The 23,018-nt window shown below is 36.1% G+C and overlaps 1 protein-coding gene across 3 annotated transcripts in view; it reads right to left on the reverse strand.

The window, feature by feature from the left end:
• The window catches only part of TBC1D8 (TBC1 domain family member 8), a 112,453-nt gene that overhangs the window by 62,804 nt on the left and 26,631 nt on the right, over positions 1-23,018 (reverse strand). Inside the window, exon 2 of one of the 3 annotated variants that reach the window (XM_074213811.1) lies at positions 5,042-5,152. The exons of 1 other annotated variant lie outside the window; for it this stretch is intronic. In XM_074213811.1, the coding sequence (XP_074069912.1) occupies positions 5,042-5,152 (111 nt within the window). Of the gene's footprint in view, positions 1-4,996; positions 5,153-23,018 lie in introns of all 3 variants that reach the window. One more of the 3 variants, XM_074213810.1, reaches the window with a different exon arrangement.

Below are 23,018 nucleotides of genomic sequence, written 5' to 3' on the forward strand. Positions count from 1 at the left end.
TCCTCAATAAGTCTTGATTTGAGCTGATTTCATTATCTGAGCCATTATTTGAGTCCTTATTTAATGTGCTCAGTAATAATAAAATGGAAAGTAAACCCAGGGTGTAGCTTCCCGACAATATTTTTCTCAGTTTGGACTCCCCATCCACCCACGGAAAATTTCAGCAAAAAAAAATTGCCCTAAGGAAATCATGAAAAACTGAAAATATGCATCACAATACATACTCTGTGACCTTAGAAAAGTGTTTACCACTATAAACTCTCATTTATATCCTGCTGGCCAACCTTCCTGCACTTTCTTTGAATTAATTGCAGTGAGTTCTCTATTTGGAAAAGTGATCAAGCTGGCACTTACTTTATGACCTTGGCACAGGAAGAAAAATGAGACCAGAGTTCATCCCCAAGTACAAATCATACTAGATCATTCCCTCTTTTAATGAGGAAACGAATAGCAAGGAAATAAGAAACTGTTAAATCATAGGTGAGGTCAAAAAATAAGGTAAATGGAAAGGAGGGAGAGAGGTTGGAGACCTGGTTAAGTTCTATATGCAAGAAAACAAGATCATCAATTTGGAAACTATAAGTAACTTCAAATGTCATCCAGGTGAATTTTTTCATTTTAAAGATGAAGAAATTGAGGATCAGAGATATGAAGCAAATTAGCCCATGGTTTCATGGACTATAAGAATCAGGGTTAGGTACTAAGTTGTCTGATGCTAAATCTAACATTCCTTCCACTGAGTGATCCAAGGCCATGAAAACATATTAAGCCTTCCTTCACCAAAGTAGCCTTGTGTAATTCTTACAGTTTCTACCAATGGTTTTCTTAAGAAAATTTCTCTGAAGACCATAAATAAATTTAGGTAACAGATACAAGTTCAGTGTTGTGTGTCTGTGCAGCCTGTGCTGTTCTGAAGTTAAAGGATTATTGTTCTCTTTTCCAGAACATTTCTTACTTTCTCAGCTTTGTTCCTAACACTTTTCATTCTCAACTTTAATATCAACCTGGATCATTGACATTGGAGATGTACAGTGGAAAAGGATGGTAGATCAGGGTTATCATGAAAGGTTCATTATCTCTTTTACAGTGGATGCTCCTTTGGACCCTGCTCTCTTTACTTTATCAGGTACATCATGAAAGCTAAGAATGACTTAGAAAACAGACCAGAGCATACCATAACTTGAATTGACTTTGAATTAAACCACAATACTAAGGATGTGGGCAGTTAGGTGGGTACAAAGATAGAGCACAAGACCTTAACTAAGGAAGACCAGTCTCGGGCACTTATTTGCTAGCTGTGGGACCCTAAGCAAGTCAGTTAATCTTATTTGCCTTATTTAGTTACCTCATCTGTAAAATAAGCTGGAGAAAGAAACAGCACTTCTCTCCAGCATTTTTGCCAAGAAAATCACAATGGGTTGAAGAGTCAGAAATGACTGAAAATAACAGGAAAACAACAACACTAAGGATATAGTCTAAAATTAAACCATAAATCTACAATTTTAAAAATAAAAAATGAAGAGGACAATTAACAATACCACTATTAATTTTAATCATTGATAAAATATAATTTTTTCCTACGGATAATATATAAATTTCATCAATAGGATAACATTTGATTAAAAAAACCCTTAATCCAAGAAATATAAAGCACTTGGGACCCAGAAGAAAAACAAAGAAAAATCAATGTATGAGGTTTTACAGACTTTTCTGACTCAATTGCTGATATACTTATAGGATGACAATTATAATAAAACTAAATGTAGAAATGATAGAATTTCCCTTCTCTGATGAAATACAGCCTCCACCAATACACATACACAACAGCATATATATGTGTGTGTATACACAAACACACACACACCCACAGACACACTCTCACAAATGCAATATTTTCCTTTCCCCCCTTCCTCCCTCCCTCCTTTTCCCCTTCTTTCCTATTCAAGAAGTAATACAATCCAGCATCAATCTCTGCACTAATGGAGGGGGAGCAATTTCAAAGACAATCGAAAATGGTAAATAATTCACTGAGCTGGTTTAGAGCTATAGAGTTCTTGTTTGTGGTACAGGTAGAAAGATAGATGGAAGAATAGATATCTATAGAGATAGCTAAGGATTGGATTGTCAACTATGATGTCATTGTATAGAAAAATCCTAGCTAAGGAAACTGCCTTCTCCAGGGCAGATAGGTACCTTCCCCACAATTTAATAATCTTTTTTTTTAGGTTGTGTTTTTTTTTGGAAGGCAAATGGGGTTAAGTGGCTTGCCCAAGGCCACTGTCTGAGGTCGGATTTGAACTCAGGTACTCCTGATTCCAGGGCTGGTGCTCTATCCACTGAGCCACCTAGCCACCCCCTAACAACTTAATAATCTTAGAAAGTTGCCTCAAACCCCAAGAAGTTAAGTGACCTGCCCAGAGTCACCTAACCAGTATGTTATCAGGGGCAGGATTTAAACCTTGGTCTTCCTGTCTTTGAAGCCAATTTCCTAACAGGAGGTCCCTAAGAGGGAGAGACAGAAACAGAGAGATATTGATACAGATACACACATATATACATACAAGCCTGCATACTTGTGCATGTGTATATGCATACATAAATACCCTAGGCAAACAACTTAATCTCTCAGTGCTCAAGACAGTTCTCTAGGACTATACACTCAGAGGCTTGCACTGATAAAGGGAGTTTCTTACTCTAATGAAATCACAAGTCTAGGTTTTATACATGGATGCATGTGTATGTATGTGTGTACAAATATAAATGTGTGTATTTATATACATACACAGATATACCGGTTTGGTATAATTATAAGTAAATAACTAATTATATATAATATCATGGGTTTATAGATGTAGAATTAAAAGGGACTTTGGAAATCATCAGCTTTATACATGTATGTATCTGTAAATATATGTATATATATATATCTGAATGAATGTGTTCATGTACTAATTTATGCAAACACTACATGGAGGACTAATAAATAAGTTTTTACACACAGGATACCAAGTGATCATAGATCTGGAGCTAAAAGGGACCTCAGAGTCAACTCTTTCTTTTCAGAGATGAGGAAGCTAAGAGACAGGACATTTCAATAACTTGTTCAAGTTTCCCATGAATTCTAACAGGCTTCTTGGCTTGTCATTCATAATATATCTTGACTCCAATCACATCCAATCCAGATGAATATAAAATTGAATAAACATTCTTTTCAAAAAGATTTCTGGTATGAACTTGGGCAAGTCTTTTAACCCCAATTACCTCCCCCTTCAAAAAACCAAACAAAATAAAACAAAACAAAAATTGCCATTTTTGCAAGCTGCAGAATTGAAAAAGATAGTTGTCTAGAGATGAAATTTAATTCTGAATTAAAATATTAGTATGTGTATGTTTCCAAGCATGCATGTATGTGTGTACATGCTTTTTTGTTCATAGACAGCTAGGTGGCACAGAAAGCAGAGTACCAGACCTGGAATTAGGAAGAATCACTTTCTGAGCTTAATTAGGCCACAAGCATTTATTAATTATGTGACCTTGGGCAAATCATTTTAACCCTGTTTACCTCAGTTTTCTCATCTGTGAAAGGAGTTGGAGAAAGAAATGGCAAAGCATACCACCATCTTTGCCAAGAAAACCCCAAATGGAATCATTAAGAGTCAGACATGACTGATAAACAACAAATATATATGTATGTGTATGTTTGTACATATAGACAGATAAGATAGGTTTGAGATACATAGCTCCTGTTCTGTTTTTTAAGAGATAACTAACTGTCTAAATAAAGTCTAGTCTCATTTATGGTTCAAGTTCTAGTGAAACATAAAACACTAGTTATGCAGATGAAAGAATATTGAAATGGGGGTATCTGGATTTTAATCCTACTTCTAACTGGATGACCTTGGGCAAGTCACAAGTCTCTCTGCTCCTTAGTTTCTGTATCTGTAAAGCAAAGAGTCTGGACTAGATAAGTATTTAATTACACCAATTTGGGAATCAAAATTATTATTTAAAACATATTGGTGAACCCCTTTAAATTCATTCTCTTTTCCTACACTTTGCATCATCATTGTATAAAACAAGGGCCAATATTGGTCTGGTCTTATTTTTTTTAAATTTCAATTTTATTTTTTTAACAAATAAAAATAGACTTTCTCTCCTTTTTACATCCATTCCCCTAATACTACTGGAAAAAAGAAGAAAAAAACAAAACTTCTACAACAAATATGCACAGAAAAGCAAAATAAATTCCAGCAACAACTAAGACCAAAAAAAAGTCTCATTCTGCACCTCGTATGTCCATCATCCCTTTGACAGAAGAAAGATAACATATTTTATCATCAGTCTCTGCAATCATGATTGATAATTATTACATGAATTTGACTTCTTGTAAGCTTTCAAAATTATTTGTTTTTCAGTACAATTGTTATTGTGGACTGATTTTGCTTTCTTCTCAAGACTACTCCTCTAGTTACCACTCACATTTCCTTCCAATTCCTTATTCCCTTCCTATGATTTACCTACATTTTGAAATTTTAGGATCAAACAATTTCTATTTTAATGTCCAGGACACAATAAAATCTGATATATAGGTTGTTCAAAATCTGATATCAAGATTTACTTTGAAATTGAGAACTCAAAGAAATTTCTTACTTTGCAAAATAAATTTATTTGTGTGTGCACACAGTGAGTATAAAATAGGGTTAGCATAGCAAACATCTTATTTCCTATTCAAACACACTAGACAAGCTCATTGAACCAATGAAATGCACCAAGCCTAAGAATCATTAGGCAAAGCTAAGATGTCCCCAAGTTATGACTAGCAGGTATTTAGCTGGTTAAAAGCACTGACAAAAATCACTTCCACCCTCCAAAACAGCCAATATACTTATACCCACAAATCAGTTTCTAAAAGGGGGTTACCTTTAGCTTCTTGGACATGCATATTCAGCATGCTCAGAAATGAACTTTTGGAATTCATTTTTGGTATTTAACTCACCAATTGCTATGGCCCAGTACACTTCTGATCCATTCAATAACTCACCACATGCTATGGGAGAGTAAACCTGTGATCCAGGAACTTGTAGCAAAATTCGAAAAGGGGTAACACGTGCATTGGAATCCAGGACTGCATCCAGTGCGCCTACCAAACGACCTTAAACAGAGATGACAAAAGACATATCTTTGAGCAGAGGGATACATTCATAAAGAGATTAGCAGGACAACTCACCCTTTCACATGATGGTATACAACTTTCCTCAAATCCATTGAAAAGTAGGCCCAGGATTCAGACTGGGCCTCTATTTCCTCATCTGTATCTATTATCCTCTTCTTCACCCAAAGGATTAACCAATCAATGAACATTTATTAAGCACCTACTATGTAAGTGCTAGAGATATAAAAAAAAGAAGCAAACAACAGTCCCTACCATCAAAGAGTTTATAATCTAATGAACTAAAAAAATTTCAAATATATATATATATATAATGCAAAAAATATAAAAAGCAGTTAAAATACAGGATCAATTGGAAGTAATAGAATTTAAAGGGGGTTGGGGAAGCTTCCAGTAAAAGGTGGAATTTTAGTTGAGATTTAAAGCAACTTTGAAGTGCCTGTCTATAGAGCCATGATTCTATGATTTGAATGGGAATCATGTTGGATAATACCGTTTCTAAAATGACATCACAAGCTTTTTTGTCTTGTCATACACTTCAAAGATAAATAATTTTTTCAGCAAGGCCATGCCCTCCACTGAACACAGATCATAGTCCATGTGACTTGAAGCTAGTCTTCAAGAGTTACTAAGGTTGAAAAAAATTCATCACCCTGCAGCAAATATGAGGATGAGACTTTCTGACCCTTGCCAGGCTGCTTTTCTGAGAGCTGAGAGACACAGTCCTAGCTTGAAACACTGGGAAGGATTTTAAGCTTATTTGGATCTGTCATTCTGTACTCTTGTTGCCTTAGATTTTAAAAACCAAGGGTCTCTTCCATGATCTGTTGCATTAAAGAAAGACTTTCATAGAGGTTTCCTTAGTATCCCAATCACAATTTAAACTATTCTTGATGACTTGAGATCTTATATGTCCATTGTTTTACATTACTTTAAATACTTTAACATCTTTGGGGCCTCTGTAGTTACTTAATGACTATTTTGTCAATATATTAGATGACCCAAAACTGGTATGTTTTTGTAATGTTACCTCTTCTCTAATTTGTCACCAACTATTTCTTCTTTTTTTTATTTTTTTTTAAAGCTGTTTGCAAGGCAATGGCCTTAAGTGGCTTGCCTAAGTGCATATGCTCTGGTTAAAGGGCTAAGTCTTGCTTGAGTAGCAAGGCCACTCATTTCACTGGTTGTTGTATAGAAAGGACTTTGTTACCTTTATACTGTTGCATAAATGTGAAATTTTGAACAACTGTTATCATCCCACAAATACTATGCTCATCACAACTAGTGTCTTGCTCTTTAGAAATCTGTTTTTCTCTTGGTTTGCTGAGATGCTCTAGACAACTGTCAGAAGTCTGACTAATTAATAAAGAAAAAAATCGTTAAATTTGGAGTCAGAGGACTTGGGTGACTGGAACCTCTGCGATATTGAAAAACTCACTTAACCTTTCTGGGATTTAGTTTCCCCATTTATAGAATAAGGAAGTAAGACTAGAAGGCCTTTTCAATTCTAAATGGCTCATTAGCTTAACAAAAACATTTTAAAATGTGATACTGATTCAGAAATGAAATAGAAAGTGGTATATTTTCCTTCAGTAGAGGTACTCAAGCTAAGGCTGAAGGCTTCTAGTCAGGTAGATAGGTGGTATAGCAGGGTGAATGCTGGATTTTCAGACAGGATGATCTCAGTTCAAATTCTGCCTTAGATCTTTGCTGGCTTTATGAATCTGGGCAGATCATTTACCCTCTCTTAGTCTCAGTTTTATTATCTTTAAAATTTACTTACTGAATTGCTGTAAGGATCATGTAAAAATGCGTTGCTAACCTCAAAATATTATTATGGGGGCAACTAGATGACACAGTGGATAGAGCACTGACCCTATAATTGAAAGGACCCTAGTTCAAATCCAATTCCAGATACTTGTTAGCTGTGTGACCCTGGGCAAGTCACGTAACCCTGATTGTCTCCAAAAACAAAATCCTACTATGCCTTCTCAGTCCTATATGTGTGTATATGTTTATGCTAGTTATTGTTGTTATATCATGGAGAAAATTCCGTTCAGATATGCTCTAGATTAGATGCAATAGAATAGGAAAGCATCTATTGAGTATTTACTGTGTGCCAAAAACTGCTAAAATCCAGTGGTTGATATAAATTTGAAGGAGACAAAACAGATTTAAGTGTTGTTCTTCTTCAGGGCAAATGCTAATGTCTAAGGGTCCAAAGGGCAAAGCAGTTGAGACAACCTATCAAAAAAAGTATAAAATTACTCCATTATATTTTTTTGTTTACAAAAGAATCTTTAAAAAATGAAAAACTTTATTACGCACATGACATTATCAGATTATCTTTTTGTTTGTTTGAGCTAGGGAATGGGGATTAAATGATCTGTCCAAGGTAACACAGCTAGCAAATAGCAAGTATCTGAGGCTAGATTGGAACTCAGGTCCTCCTGACTCCAGGGTTTGTATTATTTCCAGATCATTTTAAAAGTGTTTCTCTTAATTAGTTGCTTTTATTTCTGAGTGATATTTTATTTTATTTTTCCAATTTGTTATGAAAGTTTTTCAACATTCATTCATTTGCATTTTTATAAGTTATACAACTTTCTTCCAATCTCCTTCCCCCCCTCTCCTCAGAGCTGAACAATCTAATGCAAATGACATTTGTGTTTAACATGTTTACATATTAGTCATTTTGAGTATGAGGAATTAGGACTAAGGAAAAAGAAACAGACCATGGGATAGGAAGGAAAAACAAAAGAGAAATTTTTAAAAGGTGAATGTAAAGTTCATTCAGATTCTGGGGTTTTTTGTTTGTTTAGTTTTTTTCCTGTCTGGATATGGATGGTGTTGTCCATAACAGGTCTCCCAGGGTTGTCCTAGCTCTCTGAACTGCTGAGAAGAGTTGCATCCATTAAAGTTGATCAACCCACAATGTTGTTGTTGATGTGTACAATGTTCTCTTGGTTCTGCTCCCTTCATTCAGCATCAGTTTCTGTAGTTCTTTCCATTCTTCTCTTAGAGTCTGACCCTTCATGGTTTCTTATAGAACAATAGAACTCCATAACATTCATATACCATAGCTTGTTCAGTCATTTTCCAATTATGGGTATCTCCTTAATTTCTAACTCTTTGCCACTATAAAATGAGCTGCTATGAATATTTTGGAACATACGGAACTTTTCCCATTTTTTATGATTTCTTCTGAATATAGGCCTAGTATGGGTAATGCCAGGTCAAAGGGTATGATCAGTTTTATTGCTCTTTGGGGATAGTTCCATATTGCTCTCCAGAAGTTGGAATTCCTTCTAAGGACTTGAAAAGGTCAGAACTTATTATTGCCATAATGACTTAAAGGGGTTTTTTTTTTGGTTTCTGTAGACATTTCAGTTTTTTTCAATGAAGCTCCCCTACTATTTTGTTCAACATATCATAAGTTTCTAGAGGGAAATGACATTGGAGATTTCTGCAGAGGGATTATATTATGGGGAACAATAGAAGCACAAATAGTCCCCAGGAAATGATGGTAAGAGCTAGTGGCTTTGGGAGGTAGAATGGCTTTTGATTGTGAATTACTTCAGTTAGGGGGAAGGGGACACCTGGCATTTGATTGGAGTTTTTCCACTACAGCATAACTCCCAGAGTTGCCCAGGACTTGTTTCATTCAATACCCATTGTAGATGTAGAACTCATTCTTTTCCTTCATTAGAGGTCATTTGATACTTTTTAAGATAATAACTAATTATCTGATAAAATAATCTATTTTAAGATGGGAAGGGCTAGTAAAAATGAGAGTTCCACTTTTAGTGGTATTTCTATCATGGGGAACTCCAGGAGGCAAGTCTGGAGGAATTTCTTATGGTGAGAATTTCTTGTCAGATGGCATAGACTGAGTGGGAAAGACTCTTAAAGGAAAGAAGGTGAACCACATCATACAGGCAGAGGGACCTAAATCGCTTACTTCCAGGGTGAGCCCTGCTAGTTGTTCATACATTACTTGTATAATTCTGGGTAATTCTTATGCAGCATGCATATTACATAGTAGAGAAAAGGGAGAAGAACAGAGGGATTAGGTTGCCTGAGTAATTTCTAGCTATATATGCTATTATTTGACCTATTCATAAGGAAGTAGGCATTTAACTTGAAAAATGAAAAAAAGGCAGAACTTAATCATGTTATACCCACATGCCCTTACATTGGGAATAACTGAAAAAAGGAGAAATAACTTTAAAATTCAATAAGGGTAACCAGTGAGAGGTTGGATAGCAAGTCAATAAAACAAAATGTATAACTTTAAAATCATAGGAAAGGGGAAAAAAATAGGAATGAACATGTAATAAATGGATGAGGGACCAGCCAAAGTTGTTAATATTCATTAGATATAGTGATATATTAGATATACAATGATATACATTAGAGAGAAAATGTCAGAAAGTAATTTTAAAATGAAAACTGGAAAAACATTAAATGATTTTTGATAAAAATATTCACATATATCACATATGTATCCCTCCTACCAATAAGGCACATTATTCCATTGACGTGGCAGTTAGCTAGCAGAGTAAATAAATTACTGGACCTAGAATTGTTAATCCAACCTCAGACACTTTACTAGTTATGTGACCAAGGATAATCACTTACTATGTTTGCCTAAATTAATCAATAAATATTTATTAAGTGCCTTAACTACATGGCAGGTATTATGGATTTTCTTCCCTTGTAAAATGGGAATAACAGTACTTTGACACTGTTGTCATTCAGTCGTTTAGATTGTATTCAACTTTTTTGTGACCCCCATTTGGGGGTTTCTTGGCAAAATTTCTGAAGCGGTTTGGCATTTTCTTCTCTAGTGGGTCAAGTGAATGACTTTGTCAGGCAATTGGAGGTTAAATGATTTGGATCACGGGACTAGGAAGTATCTGAGGCTCAATTTGAATTTAGATTTTCCTGGTTCAGTGATCTAGCCATTGAATCACCAGTTGTCTCAATAGCACCTACCTCTCAGATTTGTTGAGGGTCAAATGAGATAATATTTTTAAAGTGCTTGGCATGTCTGGTACCTTTCCTTCTCATTCACATAGTCTGGTGGGTTTTATTTTCTGTTTGTTTTGTTGATAGTCTTAAATATCAAAGATATAGTAAAAGACTTTTAAAAATTTCTATCATTCACAATATTGCTAGCCTCAGGGGTCCCTGTGTTCATTTTAAAGTATCAATGTTGGGGGTACCTACTAAGAGGCATGGTGGATAGGGCACCAGCCTTGCAGTCAGGAGGATCTGAGTTCAAATGTGAACTCAGACAATAATTAGCTGTGTGACCTTGAGCAAGTCACTTAACCCCATTGCCTTGCAAAAACTAAAAAAATTTAAATTCAAATATAAGGTATTGATGTTTATTTTCCCCTAAATGTTCTACCATATAAAACTTTTCTCAAATTGTGTTAGCCTTCACCCATCCTGAATGAAACAGCTTCCAGCAATAAACCTCTTTTGTAAGGAATTCCTCAGATACTGAATTCTGCACTACAGCATAGGATAGTTTAATAGGGATCTGTGGTCCTAGAATCTTTGACTTCTATTTTTTAAGCCATCAGAGTAACAATAAGGAGACATGATTTCAGGCAATAATTTTTGTAATTAGGATAAAAAATAAGAAGAGGGTGATTAGAAGTAGTTTGTTTCTGAATGATGACCATATATAGCCCTGGAGTTCTCAGTCTGTAATCTTTCCTTCCTCCAAACTCATAAAATTCTGTATCTGCCTTACTGTGTTATCCTATTCTGCACAAGCGATATTCTGTATAATTACATATACTATTTTCCACCAGCTGCAATCCTGGATTCAATACCAATATCATCATCATGCTTCCACACTGGACACCTTCTCTCTCTCTCATCCTCTTACAATTTTAAGCTTCCTTGTGTCTGTTGTCTTCTGCCATTAGAGTCTAAGTTCCTTGGCATGAGAGACTGTCTCTTTTTCTTTTTTTTTGGTCTTTCTTTTCTCATTTGAATCTCCATTACCTATCACAGTCCACAGTGCCTGACCCTTAATAAATATTTCACTAAATTGCAACATTTGTATGCTTTATTTACCCTACTTCTAAACTTCAATGATCACACCCATGAAGAAGGGACAGTTTGGTATAGCAGAAGACAGCACTGGCCTGAATCCTAACCCTGGCTCTCACCCCTACTAACTCCGAAACAACATGGAACAAAGTATCTCACCTTAGATACCCAAGTAAGAGTTTTCCCATCTCATAACAGACATAATAGCATTTGTATTACCTGCACACAAGATCCTTGCAAAGTAAGTGCTGAGGAAATTGTTGAAAAAATGTGAGTCACTAGTTTTCACCATTAATTTCATTTCATTGAAAACCCATCTTCTCTCCTCACCTGCTTCCATATTGAAAAAGTCAGAAAATTAAAATCTTTGTAGAAATTAATTATTATTCTTTAATCATTTTTGATTCCCTAACCCCACTCCCCAGATCTTCAAATCTAACACAATGTTTTTCACATGATAGATGTTGATTATATGATGCTGAATGGATGTTCTTGTCATATTTAAAAAGACAGCTAAAATCCTCAGGGACAAGAAGGCTTTCCAACTGTTGTTCATTTTATGTATCCCACAAACTAGGCCTCTATCTTATTACATAGAACAGCTGCCCAATGCTGTGTGCTCTTCCTGGTAACAGTCCATTAAAATACTTTTTTTAAATAAAGGTAGTGCCGTGACTAACAAAAATGTTTTTTACAAAAGACTAGAAAACGAACATGCAAGGATTTCAGAGAAAAGCCAAGAGGCAATTGTTTTTTCTACATGAAACCATAGTCACAGGTTTTCCTGCCTGGCTTTATGCTCCAGAAACAATAAATTAGTTCAGACACTTGACAGAAAATTCTATCACACTAGCCAAGAGCTCGTCATGATTTTGTCCAAGCTTCCCAAATGTGCTCAAACACAGAGAAGGGGACAATGCCATTCGGGGGTGTCCTTTAGGAACAGCATTCTGTTAGGATATTGAGTCTTTTATCAGTGCGGTCTGTGTGAGATTTAGGAAAAGGGGGAGAGTAGAAGAGACAAATTCTGTAGTCAAAAAAAGTACTCCTGACAGATTATACTGAACATCTCCTCACAACCAAATATTTGAAGAGTCAAAACAATTAGTCATTACATCAGATTATGTAACTATTTGCTCTCTCAATAGAAGACCTAAATTCTAATGGGTTTTGTCCATCCAGATAGCAAAAAAAAGTATTACATGAAATTGAGCTTTCATTAGAAATTACTCAATTGTTAGAAAGCCCTATTATAAATCAAAAAATTTTAGGGCTATTTTCAGATATTGCAAAGAGTAAATGTAGGATATAGGGTAACCAAATCATCCAGGAAGTAGTCAAAGACAGCTCCCTGCTTGCTTCTCCTACCTAATTCATTCTCTATGCAATGTTAGGCAAAAGGTCAGAGCTTAAGAAAAGTGGGGGAAAAAAATCACAGGGAGATCTGACACCTTCAAGTCACATTATGGTTATGACTTCCTGACTCAGACACTTGTCTACCACCTATAATCTATATCACATATATGGACCAATATCTTTTAGAAGATGACCCTTCATTTCCTCTGATATAATGGACAACAAGGGAGGCCTGCCTTAGACATCTTCAAATTGTGTAACCCTGGGCACATTACTTCATCTTTCTAAACCTCAGTTTCCTCACCTATAAAATGTGAATAACATTAACATTTACCTCTTAGGTAGATGGCAAGTGAGATAATATGTATAAAAAGGTAAACTTTAAAGTGCTAGCAATGAATGAGCAAGTTTTTACAAAGGATTGTTCCATGTTCCAAGTACTGGAGGTACAAAGACAAAACCAAATTATTTCCTGCCTCTAGCACCTTAAATTTCATCCAGGGAGGTAATATGTATCTATATAAGTAAATACATGATAAATACAAAGTGATCTTTAGAGGGAGGGAAAGAGAAAATTATATACTGTATACATATGGTATTATCACCATCATCATCATCATCATTATTTTTATTATTCCTTAGTGTAACACAAATTCTCATCTGTAGTCCAGATGGAGAAAAGACTGGTAAGGTCTGTCATCCTGAATCATGACCACCCAAAGAACTTGATTCATCATGTGAAAATTACATCATCTGACTATTAGAGGAGAGTTTGTTGTATTTCCTTTTTTCCTCCTCCCTCAAAACCATAATAACTCAAAAAGCCGAAGGTATTCCTAGTCAGACATCTAAACTAAATATACAAGGATTCCCCCCCATCCTTGCCTCATTGTACAATTACATTCACATGTATTTAATTATAATTACAACAGAGTCACTATAAATGTGTGTATATGGGGGAAGGGAGAAGATGGTAGGTTTCTATTATTACAAATTCCTTTTAGTGCTTCTAGGAATAAGACCCATTTTGAAAGAGCCTTAAGACTTCATAATGACCTATGTTATCATATTCTACAGAAAAGTTCCATGTTAATGGCACAAATGTTCCAAATACCACTGTAAGAAGAAATTAGGCTTTAGCAATTGGCATCATTACATCTTATTCAATATAAATGAAATTATTTCAATGTTATACAGGTAGACCATATTAATAGGACTTGCTGATGTGGATACAAGCATTTTTTTTATCATGAAAATATCAAATACTTGATGTTTTTGCATGTTTCCATCCATTTAACAGTCAACCTATTCAATAAAGATGGAGGCTATTACCCATATTATTTAAGGACAACTTACTTTCTGCCTTTAGTTATAAAGGAAGAACGTATAATGAAGGGGAATCTAACTCATAGTAGGGGCAAAGACTTAGAGGAGAAATTATAGGGATTGGATATGGAGAACCAAGTTAGTCAAAAAGTTAGGCTTTTTAATGTGATTCATTCCCTTAATAAAATACCAGGTCCTGGTGATTGAGATGTAAACCCCACTGCATCACACCTCCTTTCTCCCCCATTCCTTTTGCAGGATAAAGGATCACCCTTACCTCCCCCATGGAACTTAAGGCCTCTTCCCTGGTCCCTTGAAATACCTCAGTCACATGATCTTTGCTGAGAAAACAAACCATCCTTTTGCTCCTAACTCTTTGCGCTATTACCTTGCACAATCTGACAGCTTTACCCCAGATGAACTGGTACTCCTGATTCACTATCCACATCTCTATATAATCATGTCTTTGATCTTATATCCCCTTGAAATTGCTGTATCATCCACAAAAACACAAACAAAACTCCATTGACAAAATCTTTAAAAAAGTTCTTTAAAATTTGATTAAATAGGACCATATTTACCCTACCAGGAATCTTCAATTTAAAAGAATCAAAAAATCCTTGCATATAAATTCCTCTCCAGTTCATTTGTTTTTGTTTGGGAACAAAAAGTATACAGGTTTTTTACCTTATATAAGAAGGGAAAAAAAACAGTCTTGTGTTCTGTACTTTGTGGGTTGAATACAGAGTAGCTTGTAAGGTACCTATTTAATGAGGTTAACAGGTATTGACCTGTATTTTTCAAATCAGAGTCTTGCGTTTCCCATCTTCTCTCTCAAAGACTGTCTCTAGCAAACTGAGACCTGGCCAGAAATTTAGGATCTTTCAACAGTCAGGTTCCGGGGCAAAGAGGCCAGGAAATAAAGAACAGGCTGAAACAAGGAAAAAAAAAAACAAAGCCTTCTCTTTTAGGTCTTAGAGCCTTGGAGAAGAAAGGTGGTCAGACTTGTTCAACAGGACTCTCAGCAGGTAGTCTATGTAAATGGGTCTTGGAGCTAAACTCAATCATAAATTTCGCACACAGCTCCCATCAAACCCCGGTGTTCCCTCTACCTTGCACAACACACTTTTGTATGAAAAACTGTACTTAATTAAAAGCAGGAAATGGAGCAATGTAGCAAGGGGTGGTGGGAGAAGAAAGGAGATTATGCTCTATTCTTTGCAAGATAGTAATCAATGTACTGAGTCAGAAGGACTCAGTGAAGCAGGACACTTCTATCTGTTCAAGATCAGAATGAAAAACAATGGTACAATAGTCATTTGCTACTCAAATAGAAAGAGATTTCCATAGGGACAGATGGTTAAGACTGCAAATGCAAACTTTTTTTTTTAAGAAATTAGAAGTAAGGGGTTCTGATTTTCCTCCCCTATGGGGACAGAAGGAAGATCTGAGATAGAATCCCCACTTTGCTACTTGATTTATCTGTGCAATCTTAGACAGATGGTTTCCCCACTCTAAGCTTTACTTATTTATTTTTTCCATTTGTAAAATGAGAGAATTGGACCAGGTGACCTCCAAATTCTCTTTTGATATTTGTTCTAATATTCAGGCTAGCCAAATGACCTCAAATTCAACCAATATTTCACATTCATATAGGATTTTATAGTTTACAAAGAACTTTATCTCTATTATCTTATTTGAGCCTCAAAGCAACTCTTGTTATGGGTGCTTTACTCTAATCTATTTTTCAGATGAGGAAATAAGATCAAAGAGATTAAATGACTTACCCAGAGTCAAACAGTTAGTAAGTATCAAAGACAGGAATAGAGCCTGGTCTTTCTGACTATAAGTACTAAGCAGTCCAATCACTCTGCCATCCCTTGTACAATAACACAGTGTATTTTTGGTGTCTTGACAGCTGCCTGTGATCCAATACCACTGGCCTCTTTGTAGTCCTTCCACAGGACACTTCCTACCTCACATCTCCAGGCATTTTCACTGTATGCCTAGAGATTTCTTTCTCCTTATTATAATCTCCTGGCTTCCTTCAAGTCCAAGCTAAAACTCCACCTTCCACAAGAAGTCTTTCCCAATCCCCCTTAATTCTTGTGACTTCAATTATTGTTCACTTCTGGTTTTTCCTGTATATATCTTATTTATATTTTGTTGTTTCCATGCTGTATTTCCAACTAGACTATCAACTCCTTAAGCCTAGGGACCCTTGCTTTTTGGCATACCCAACATTTAGTACAGTGTCTGTTTTCAGCAGGTGTTTAATAACTAAATATGTATTGATTTGACAAGGAGTAACATGTTTTTTAAAGAATTTCAGAGCAGGTCAAAACTCCTCCTAAGGGTTTTTTTTTTTTTGCACACCTGTGTTACCATCTGTCATTCCTTCTACCATTCAAAAGACCACCCTGATCTTCTGTATTTTCATCCCTTCTGGGGAGTCAGTGTTGCAGACTAGATAGAGGACTGGCCTTTGGAGCCAAGAAAACCAATACTTAAGTCCAACCTGCAACACATACTGCAACCCTGGGCCAATTACAGCAACTCTCTGATGATGCTTATCTTTCATTCTCAAAGAAGACCATGACATCAGGGAGGTAATGCCATGACAAACACATGAATTGGATTTAAGTAAGGGAGTATAGTGCTGTCACCAGTCTCACTTTCTTCTCCAAAGCCATTTAAATCCAGTGGCCAGATTTGAAGGAGGACAAGTGGAGATAGCCCTGGATGTGAGGCAATCAGGGTTAAGTGATTTGTCCAAGGTCATACAGCTAGTAAGCATCAAGTGTCTGAGGCTAAATTCGAACTACCAACCTCCTGACTCCAAGGCTAATGTTCTATCCACTGACTGTGCCACCTAGCTGCCATTCAGGGTCATCTTCAGTTGTTCTGATTCATATACGGCCACTGGACCCAGATGGCTCTGGAAGAGAAAGTGAGGCTGGTGACTTGGCACAGCACCCCCTCTCTCAAATCCAATTCATGTGCTTGTCCCTGATGTCATGGTCTTCTTCGAAAATGAAGGATAATCATTATGGCAATTCTCTTAAGATTTCAAAGAGCTGATCTGAATTGGTAGAGGGAGTTTACCATAACAATGACAATAAAGGACCTCTCCCCTACCCCTGCTTTCCTATCTTATAATTACTAATCTAGGTTGTTGTTGTTTTAATTAAATTTTTTTCAAACATAAATTTAAATGTTAATTAAAATTCTAATTATTATTATTATTGCATTTATCAAGGAAAATGAAAATAGGTTATCTTCGGATTTGAAGATGAGTTTCCATAGCACTGAAATGACCAAAGCTCTCTAGTATCAATTCTGATCTTGAAAAATGATTGCTCAAAGTCTGCCATCTGTCATGGTTCTTTCAACATGTAAACGACTGCCCTGTTCTTCAGATAACTCTCTGCCAGTTTTGTATTCCTGGAACCTGACATAAGACAAACAGTTCTTGAAACAAGTTTGTCCTGGGGCCAAGGTTTTGAAGTTTGTTTTTTTGTTTTAAGATTCCACAAAGCAGTTGTATTCACTGTATTACTCTCAAGTACAGTCTGCCCTGTCTCTTCAGATCTCTATAGGTCTTGATGGAAAGAATACTGTAACTAGCCACAGTAACAAACTGGCAAAATTAACAGTAGCAAGCAGAGAGAAGGGTCAGGGAAAATGCATCTTTTTCTTCAGAATCAGCATCATATCCTATGGAAATAAGGAAGGGCATTCATTCAGATCTCCTATTGTCTCTCTATAGGAGATTTCCTGGTAATATGACAACACTGTTCCCTTGGACTTGGTACCTATTTTCCCCCAGGTCAGTCTTTTTTTTTTTTTGCAAGGCAAATGGAGTTAAGTGGCTTGCCCAAGGCCACACAGCTAGGTAATTGTGAAGTGTCTGAGACTGGATTTGAACCCAGGTACTCCTGACTCCAGGGCCAGTGCTTTATCCACTGTTAACACCTAGCCGCCCCAGGTCAGTCTTTACAAGACATTTCACTGTTGTCTTGGATTTAAATTTTTTGCTAGGCACTAACTAGCTAGCACTAAAGGTGAAGTACTGTGCTAAGAATACAAATGTGAGGAAGAGAAGAGTGAAGAATTTATAATCTAGCAAAGGAGCTTCATAAAAGTATTAGAAAAAGAAGGGATTGGAGTGACCCTGGGAGACATCCAGAACGCAATTGTCTGTGAGCTTTAGATAAGATTTGAACATTTCTTCACTGTCTCAGAAGCTGGGAGCCTTCATAGGAATACATTTCACTGGTCACAACATGACTACAAGCTATGGGATTTACTGTCATTAATGAAGTGATTTGAATATATGTCCCCTTGGTTTCTTAGCATGCTTCACCCTAGAGAGCTGCCTACCCTCAATTATGAAGTCTGGTCTAAGCCACAAGCAGAAGAGAGAGAGGAAGAAAGCAAAGGAAAGAGAATGGCATGAAGGGAAATGAAAGATGCATGTGAGGTGAATGCTGCCAAAGATATTTTTGGTTAAAAACTTGAAATACTTGGTCTACTTCAGAGATGCAAATCATTCACAACTCAAGGGCCTAGGGACTGGGGGAGTGAAGACCAATGATTTGAATAAATAAAAATAAAATGGAAATTTAATTAAATAAGAAACTATTTTAATAAAACCAAAAGTATGACTAGTTCAGATCAATTACTGCTATGTGAATGCATAGAGGCAGCTAGGTGGCTCAGTGGATCTGGAATCAAGCAGATCTGAGTTCAAATCCAGACACTTATTAGCTGTGTGACCCTGGGTGAGCCACATATCTTCTGTTTGCCTTAATTCATTGCAGAAGAAAATGGCAAACCAATCAAGAAAGCCCAATGCATAGTATGGACCACAGGGAAACAAAGAATCAGTTATGAATGAACAAGAACAAATGTGAATGCAGAAAAATTCAGATTTGATGGTCTTGTGCTGGAATGACATCAATTTCTTTTTGTTGTTTTCAAGTAATGAAAAGTTTTGGGAATACTTGCCTTCCAGCTTTCTTCACTCTGAAGAAAATCTTCATGTCCCTCTCATTTGGCCTCCAGATACACTTGTTCAGTTCAGTCAGAAATCACTCCACTTTTTCATCTGTGCTCTCCAGAAGTAATCCATTATAGCATTTAAGACAACAGATATGCCAGTAGAAGCAAAATGATGATTTTTTTTTTTAGGGGGAGGGACGGTGAGGCAATTGGGGTCAGGTGACTTGACCAGGGTCACATAGCTAGTGTCAAATGTCTGTGGTCATATTTGAACTCAGTTACTCTATCCATTCTACTACCTAGCCTCCCTCCCTCATTTTTAAATTTTAGGGGCTCAACTATTCTATTTTGTAGTAGGCATGCATAAGTACTCCTCCAACTACTGTTGTTTCACTGTTGAGATCTTTGTTTTGTGCCCAAGATGTCTCTTGGACAAGACAGAACTAATTTTATTTCCTTTTTCAATAATGAGACATTTGTTCTCTTTGTCGTAGTATATACTTTTTAAATTCTGGTTATTTGTGGCCAAATATTTTGACAAAATATTGAAGTAAACTGATAATCTGAGTCCTAGATAGTTCCTATAACTCAGTTATATCTTTAGACTGTGTCTTGAAGAAGGGGCTCTGCAGAGACTAGTCTATAGTCAGATACTGAACAAAAAGAAAGAATATAGAGGAAAATGGGATATAAATAGAGCTTTGGAAGGAATCTTACACATCCCTAAGTTTCCTTTAGAAACACACCCAGACACATATAATCTATATACTGCCCTCCAGGGAACCGTACACATTGAGGAACCTGCACAAAATGAAGAAGACAAGGTGGAGCATTCCTGAACAAAGGGGGAGAAGAAAAAGGAAGGGAATAGTCAGAAAAGTATTATTAAGCAATATTCAGGCTCTGGGCTAAATAATTTACAAATATCTCATTTAATCTTCAGAACAATCCTGTAAGATAGAGGTTATTTTTAATCTTCAATTTATAATTGAAGAAAATGAGGCAGATAGATGTTAGATGATCTGACCAGTTCCATAGCCAGTAAGTGTCTGAATCTGCATTTGAACTCAGGTCATCCTGGCTTCAGGTCTAGCCACTAGCTATCCTCTTAAGTTTAAGAGACAACTTAGATAAATGCTGCATCTTTTACAAAGATAATAAATTTTCTTCTTGTTGAGTTTGGAGAAAGAATTAAAGGGTAATCTTTCCGGAATTCCCTTCCCCTTTGTTTTCTGTTCTGCCAAAGAACAGCCAAGAGGTAGATTCACAATGTGAAGGAATAAAGAGAACTCTCATGCTTCATAGAAGGAAATTATTCTCTCAGTTATTTATAGGCTTGGATGCAAGTTCTTTGCATTTTGGTCTAGATAGATTAATTTCTACTAGATTAGATGTTTTGTTAATCTGCGGGCTTCTTTAAGAGCTGAGGACACTTTACCTTTTTTCTCCTCTTTTGGTATACATGTCAAAATAAAAGCCAAATTGTGATGTTCTCCAGTGAAACCTCTGGGTAGGGATGTGAGCTAGAGATTTCCTAAGAGTAATCCCCAAGACTGAACTTTGTTAATCGAGAAATTTTGGTTCTTGGCAAAGGATTACAAATTATTTTTTGAGGTGAAGAGACCCTCTTTCCTTTTTAAATTTTTTGTTTGTCCCTTGAAGAGAGGGAAAAAATCTCTGGAGTTATAATGTCTGAGGTCACAACCTATTTCTGGATTTCTGCCTGTGTAACTCTAGGCAAGTCACCTAAGCTACCTAGGCCCACATTTCATCATTTATAAAATGATTGGGTTGGATTAAATGGCATTCAGGTTCCTTTCCAATCTTAAATCTATGATTCCTTGGTAAAGTAATTACATAGGAATGTAGAGAGAAGAATCAAAAGCCTATTCCTTTTATAATTTTTTCTTTAAAAGCTACAAAGTCATTAGGAGAATTAAACATATATATTTGTAAAAGTCCTAAATCCCTATTACATAGGTAAGTATATACATAGCAGGGGTATATGGTCAAATATTTTATTTCTAGGGGTTCACAATAATCAAAAGACATTAGAGAAACCAGATCTAAATATCATACATTTTTTGGGGGGGGGGGGCTAAGAAAATATGGAACATTGAATCTCTGTGTTTCTTCTCTATAACAAATGGATCAGAATGAGTCTGAAATAGCTCTTGAATTTTTTCCCCAGGAGTTGTGGTGGAATATTTGCAAAAATCTACTGAGAACAAAGAAAGAGGAAAAGGTCTTTTATATACAAAAATATTTATAGCAGCTCTTTCTGTGGTGGCAAAAAACTGAAAACCAAGGAGATTCCCATCTTTTGAGGAATGATTAAATAAGTTCTAATATATGAATGTGATGGAATGCTATTTTTTAACAAGGCAATGGGGTTAAGTGGCTTGCCCAAGGCCACACAGCTAGGCAATTATTAAATGCCTGAGACCAGATTTGAACTCAGGTACTCCTGACTCCAGGGCCAGTGCTCTATCCACCGTGCCAACTAACCACCCCTGGACTGCTATTTTTAAAAAAAAGAAATGAAGAAACAGATGATTTCAAAGGACTTAAAGATGCAAAGTTAAGGAAGCAAAACCAGTTGAATAAATTTTTCTACCATCAATATTATAAAAATGAGCAATTTGGGGGACTTATATAAGCTGATGAAGAATAAAATGAACAGAACAATAATAAGAATACTGTATATAGAAACAAATAGCACTCACTGTAAAAAGGAACAACTTTGAAATCTAGAAAAATTATGATTGATACAATGACTTCATGACTCTGGAAGAGTGATGATGAAGTATGTTATCCATTACAGAGATTTGAGAAATTTAAAACAGACAATAAGACATATAGTATAAGATACTCATATTGTATACAATCATTGAAATAATTACTTTTGTCTTACTATGTATTAGAAATTTGGTTTTTTTCTTTTATCTTAATGAGGTAGGTGCAAGAGAAAAGATTTCTGTTCATTGCAAAAATAGAATTGATGGGGAGGATATAAAAGTTGCAGGGACTTTCAATTTTACTTTACTATAAGAATCTCTCACAAGGTGGGAATATCTGTAAATGAATGTAGTGTAGAGGCTGCTAGATGGCACAGTGGATAGAGCCAATCCTGGAGTCAGGAGGACCTGAGTTCAAATGTGACCTGAGAAACTTAATAATTACCCAGCTTTGTGACAAAAAGAAAATGAATATAATATAAAAACATGGGAGTCAACTTTTTCTAAAAAAGTCTACTCTGGAGGTTTCCCATTCTGTTAATGGGATCTGTCTGTCTTTGAAGCATTGCTTCCTGGATGTAATTCAACATTTGCTAAATGCCTACAATGTATTGACATCAAGAGTATGCCTTTCAGTCCAGCAGTTTAAATGTGTGTTTACCTAAGAATTAGTTTAGAGACAAGTACTATACTGATTGCAGCAGTTCTACTTTAAATGGATAGGGATTTTGCCCCAAACAACTTGCCTTTTCTTTAGTTTAACTAATTTCAGTGCCAAATAATGGTGACTAGGGATGCCTAACAGAACATTTTAATATCTCTTTCTACCATCACACCAGAAGAAATCCTTAAGGGGCATTATTAGGAAGAAAGCATGGCAGAGTGGAAAGAGGACTGAATTTGTAGTCAGAGAAGATGAGTTCTAATTCTTTCAAGGTAAATTTCAGGTGCCTGGTAAACTGTCTTGGTAGATGAGATCATGTTGAGGGCAAAGGACAAGCCTCAAAACCCCTGTTAGGGGACATCTCATCCAAGCACATGAGGACATCCCCCATAATAATTTGTTCCAATGGCTATAAAAGTGACCAAAGCAGATGCTGAGGAATCAGACATCGAAGTCATTGAGGTCCTCTACTGTATCTTGGGCCATATAGTAAGTCATTTTGGTCTTGCCACTGGACGTCAATGACTCTGAAAGAGAGTCAGGCTGATGACTTTGCCTCACTTAAATCCAATTCATACACAAGTCAAGATATCATTGTAATGCCACTGATCCTCTTTGAAAAGGAAAGATGAACAACTGCAATGCGCTAGGCACTGTACAAAAAAAATAAAACATCAGTCTCTGCTTG

Source organism: Macrotis lagotis, chromosome 1 (genome assembly GCF_037893015.1).
Source record: "Macrotis lagotis isolate mMagLag1 chromosome 1, bilby.v1.9.chrom.fasta, whole genome shotgun sequence".
Lineage (NCBI taxonomy): Eukaryota > Metazoa > Chordata > Mammalia > Peramelemorphia > Peramelidae > Macrotis > Macrotis lagotis.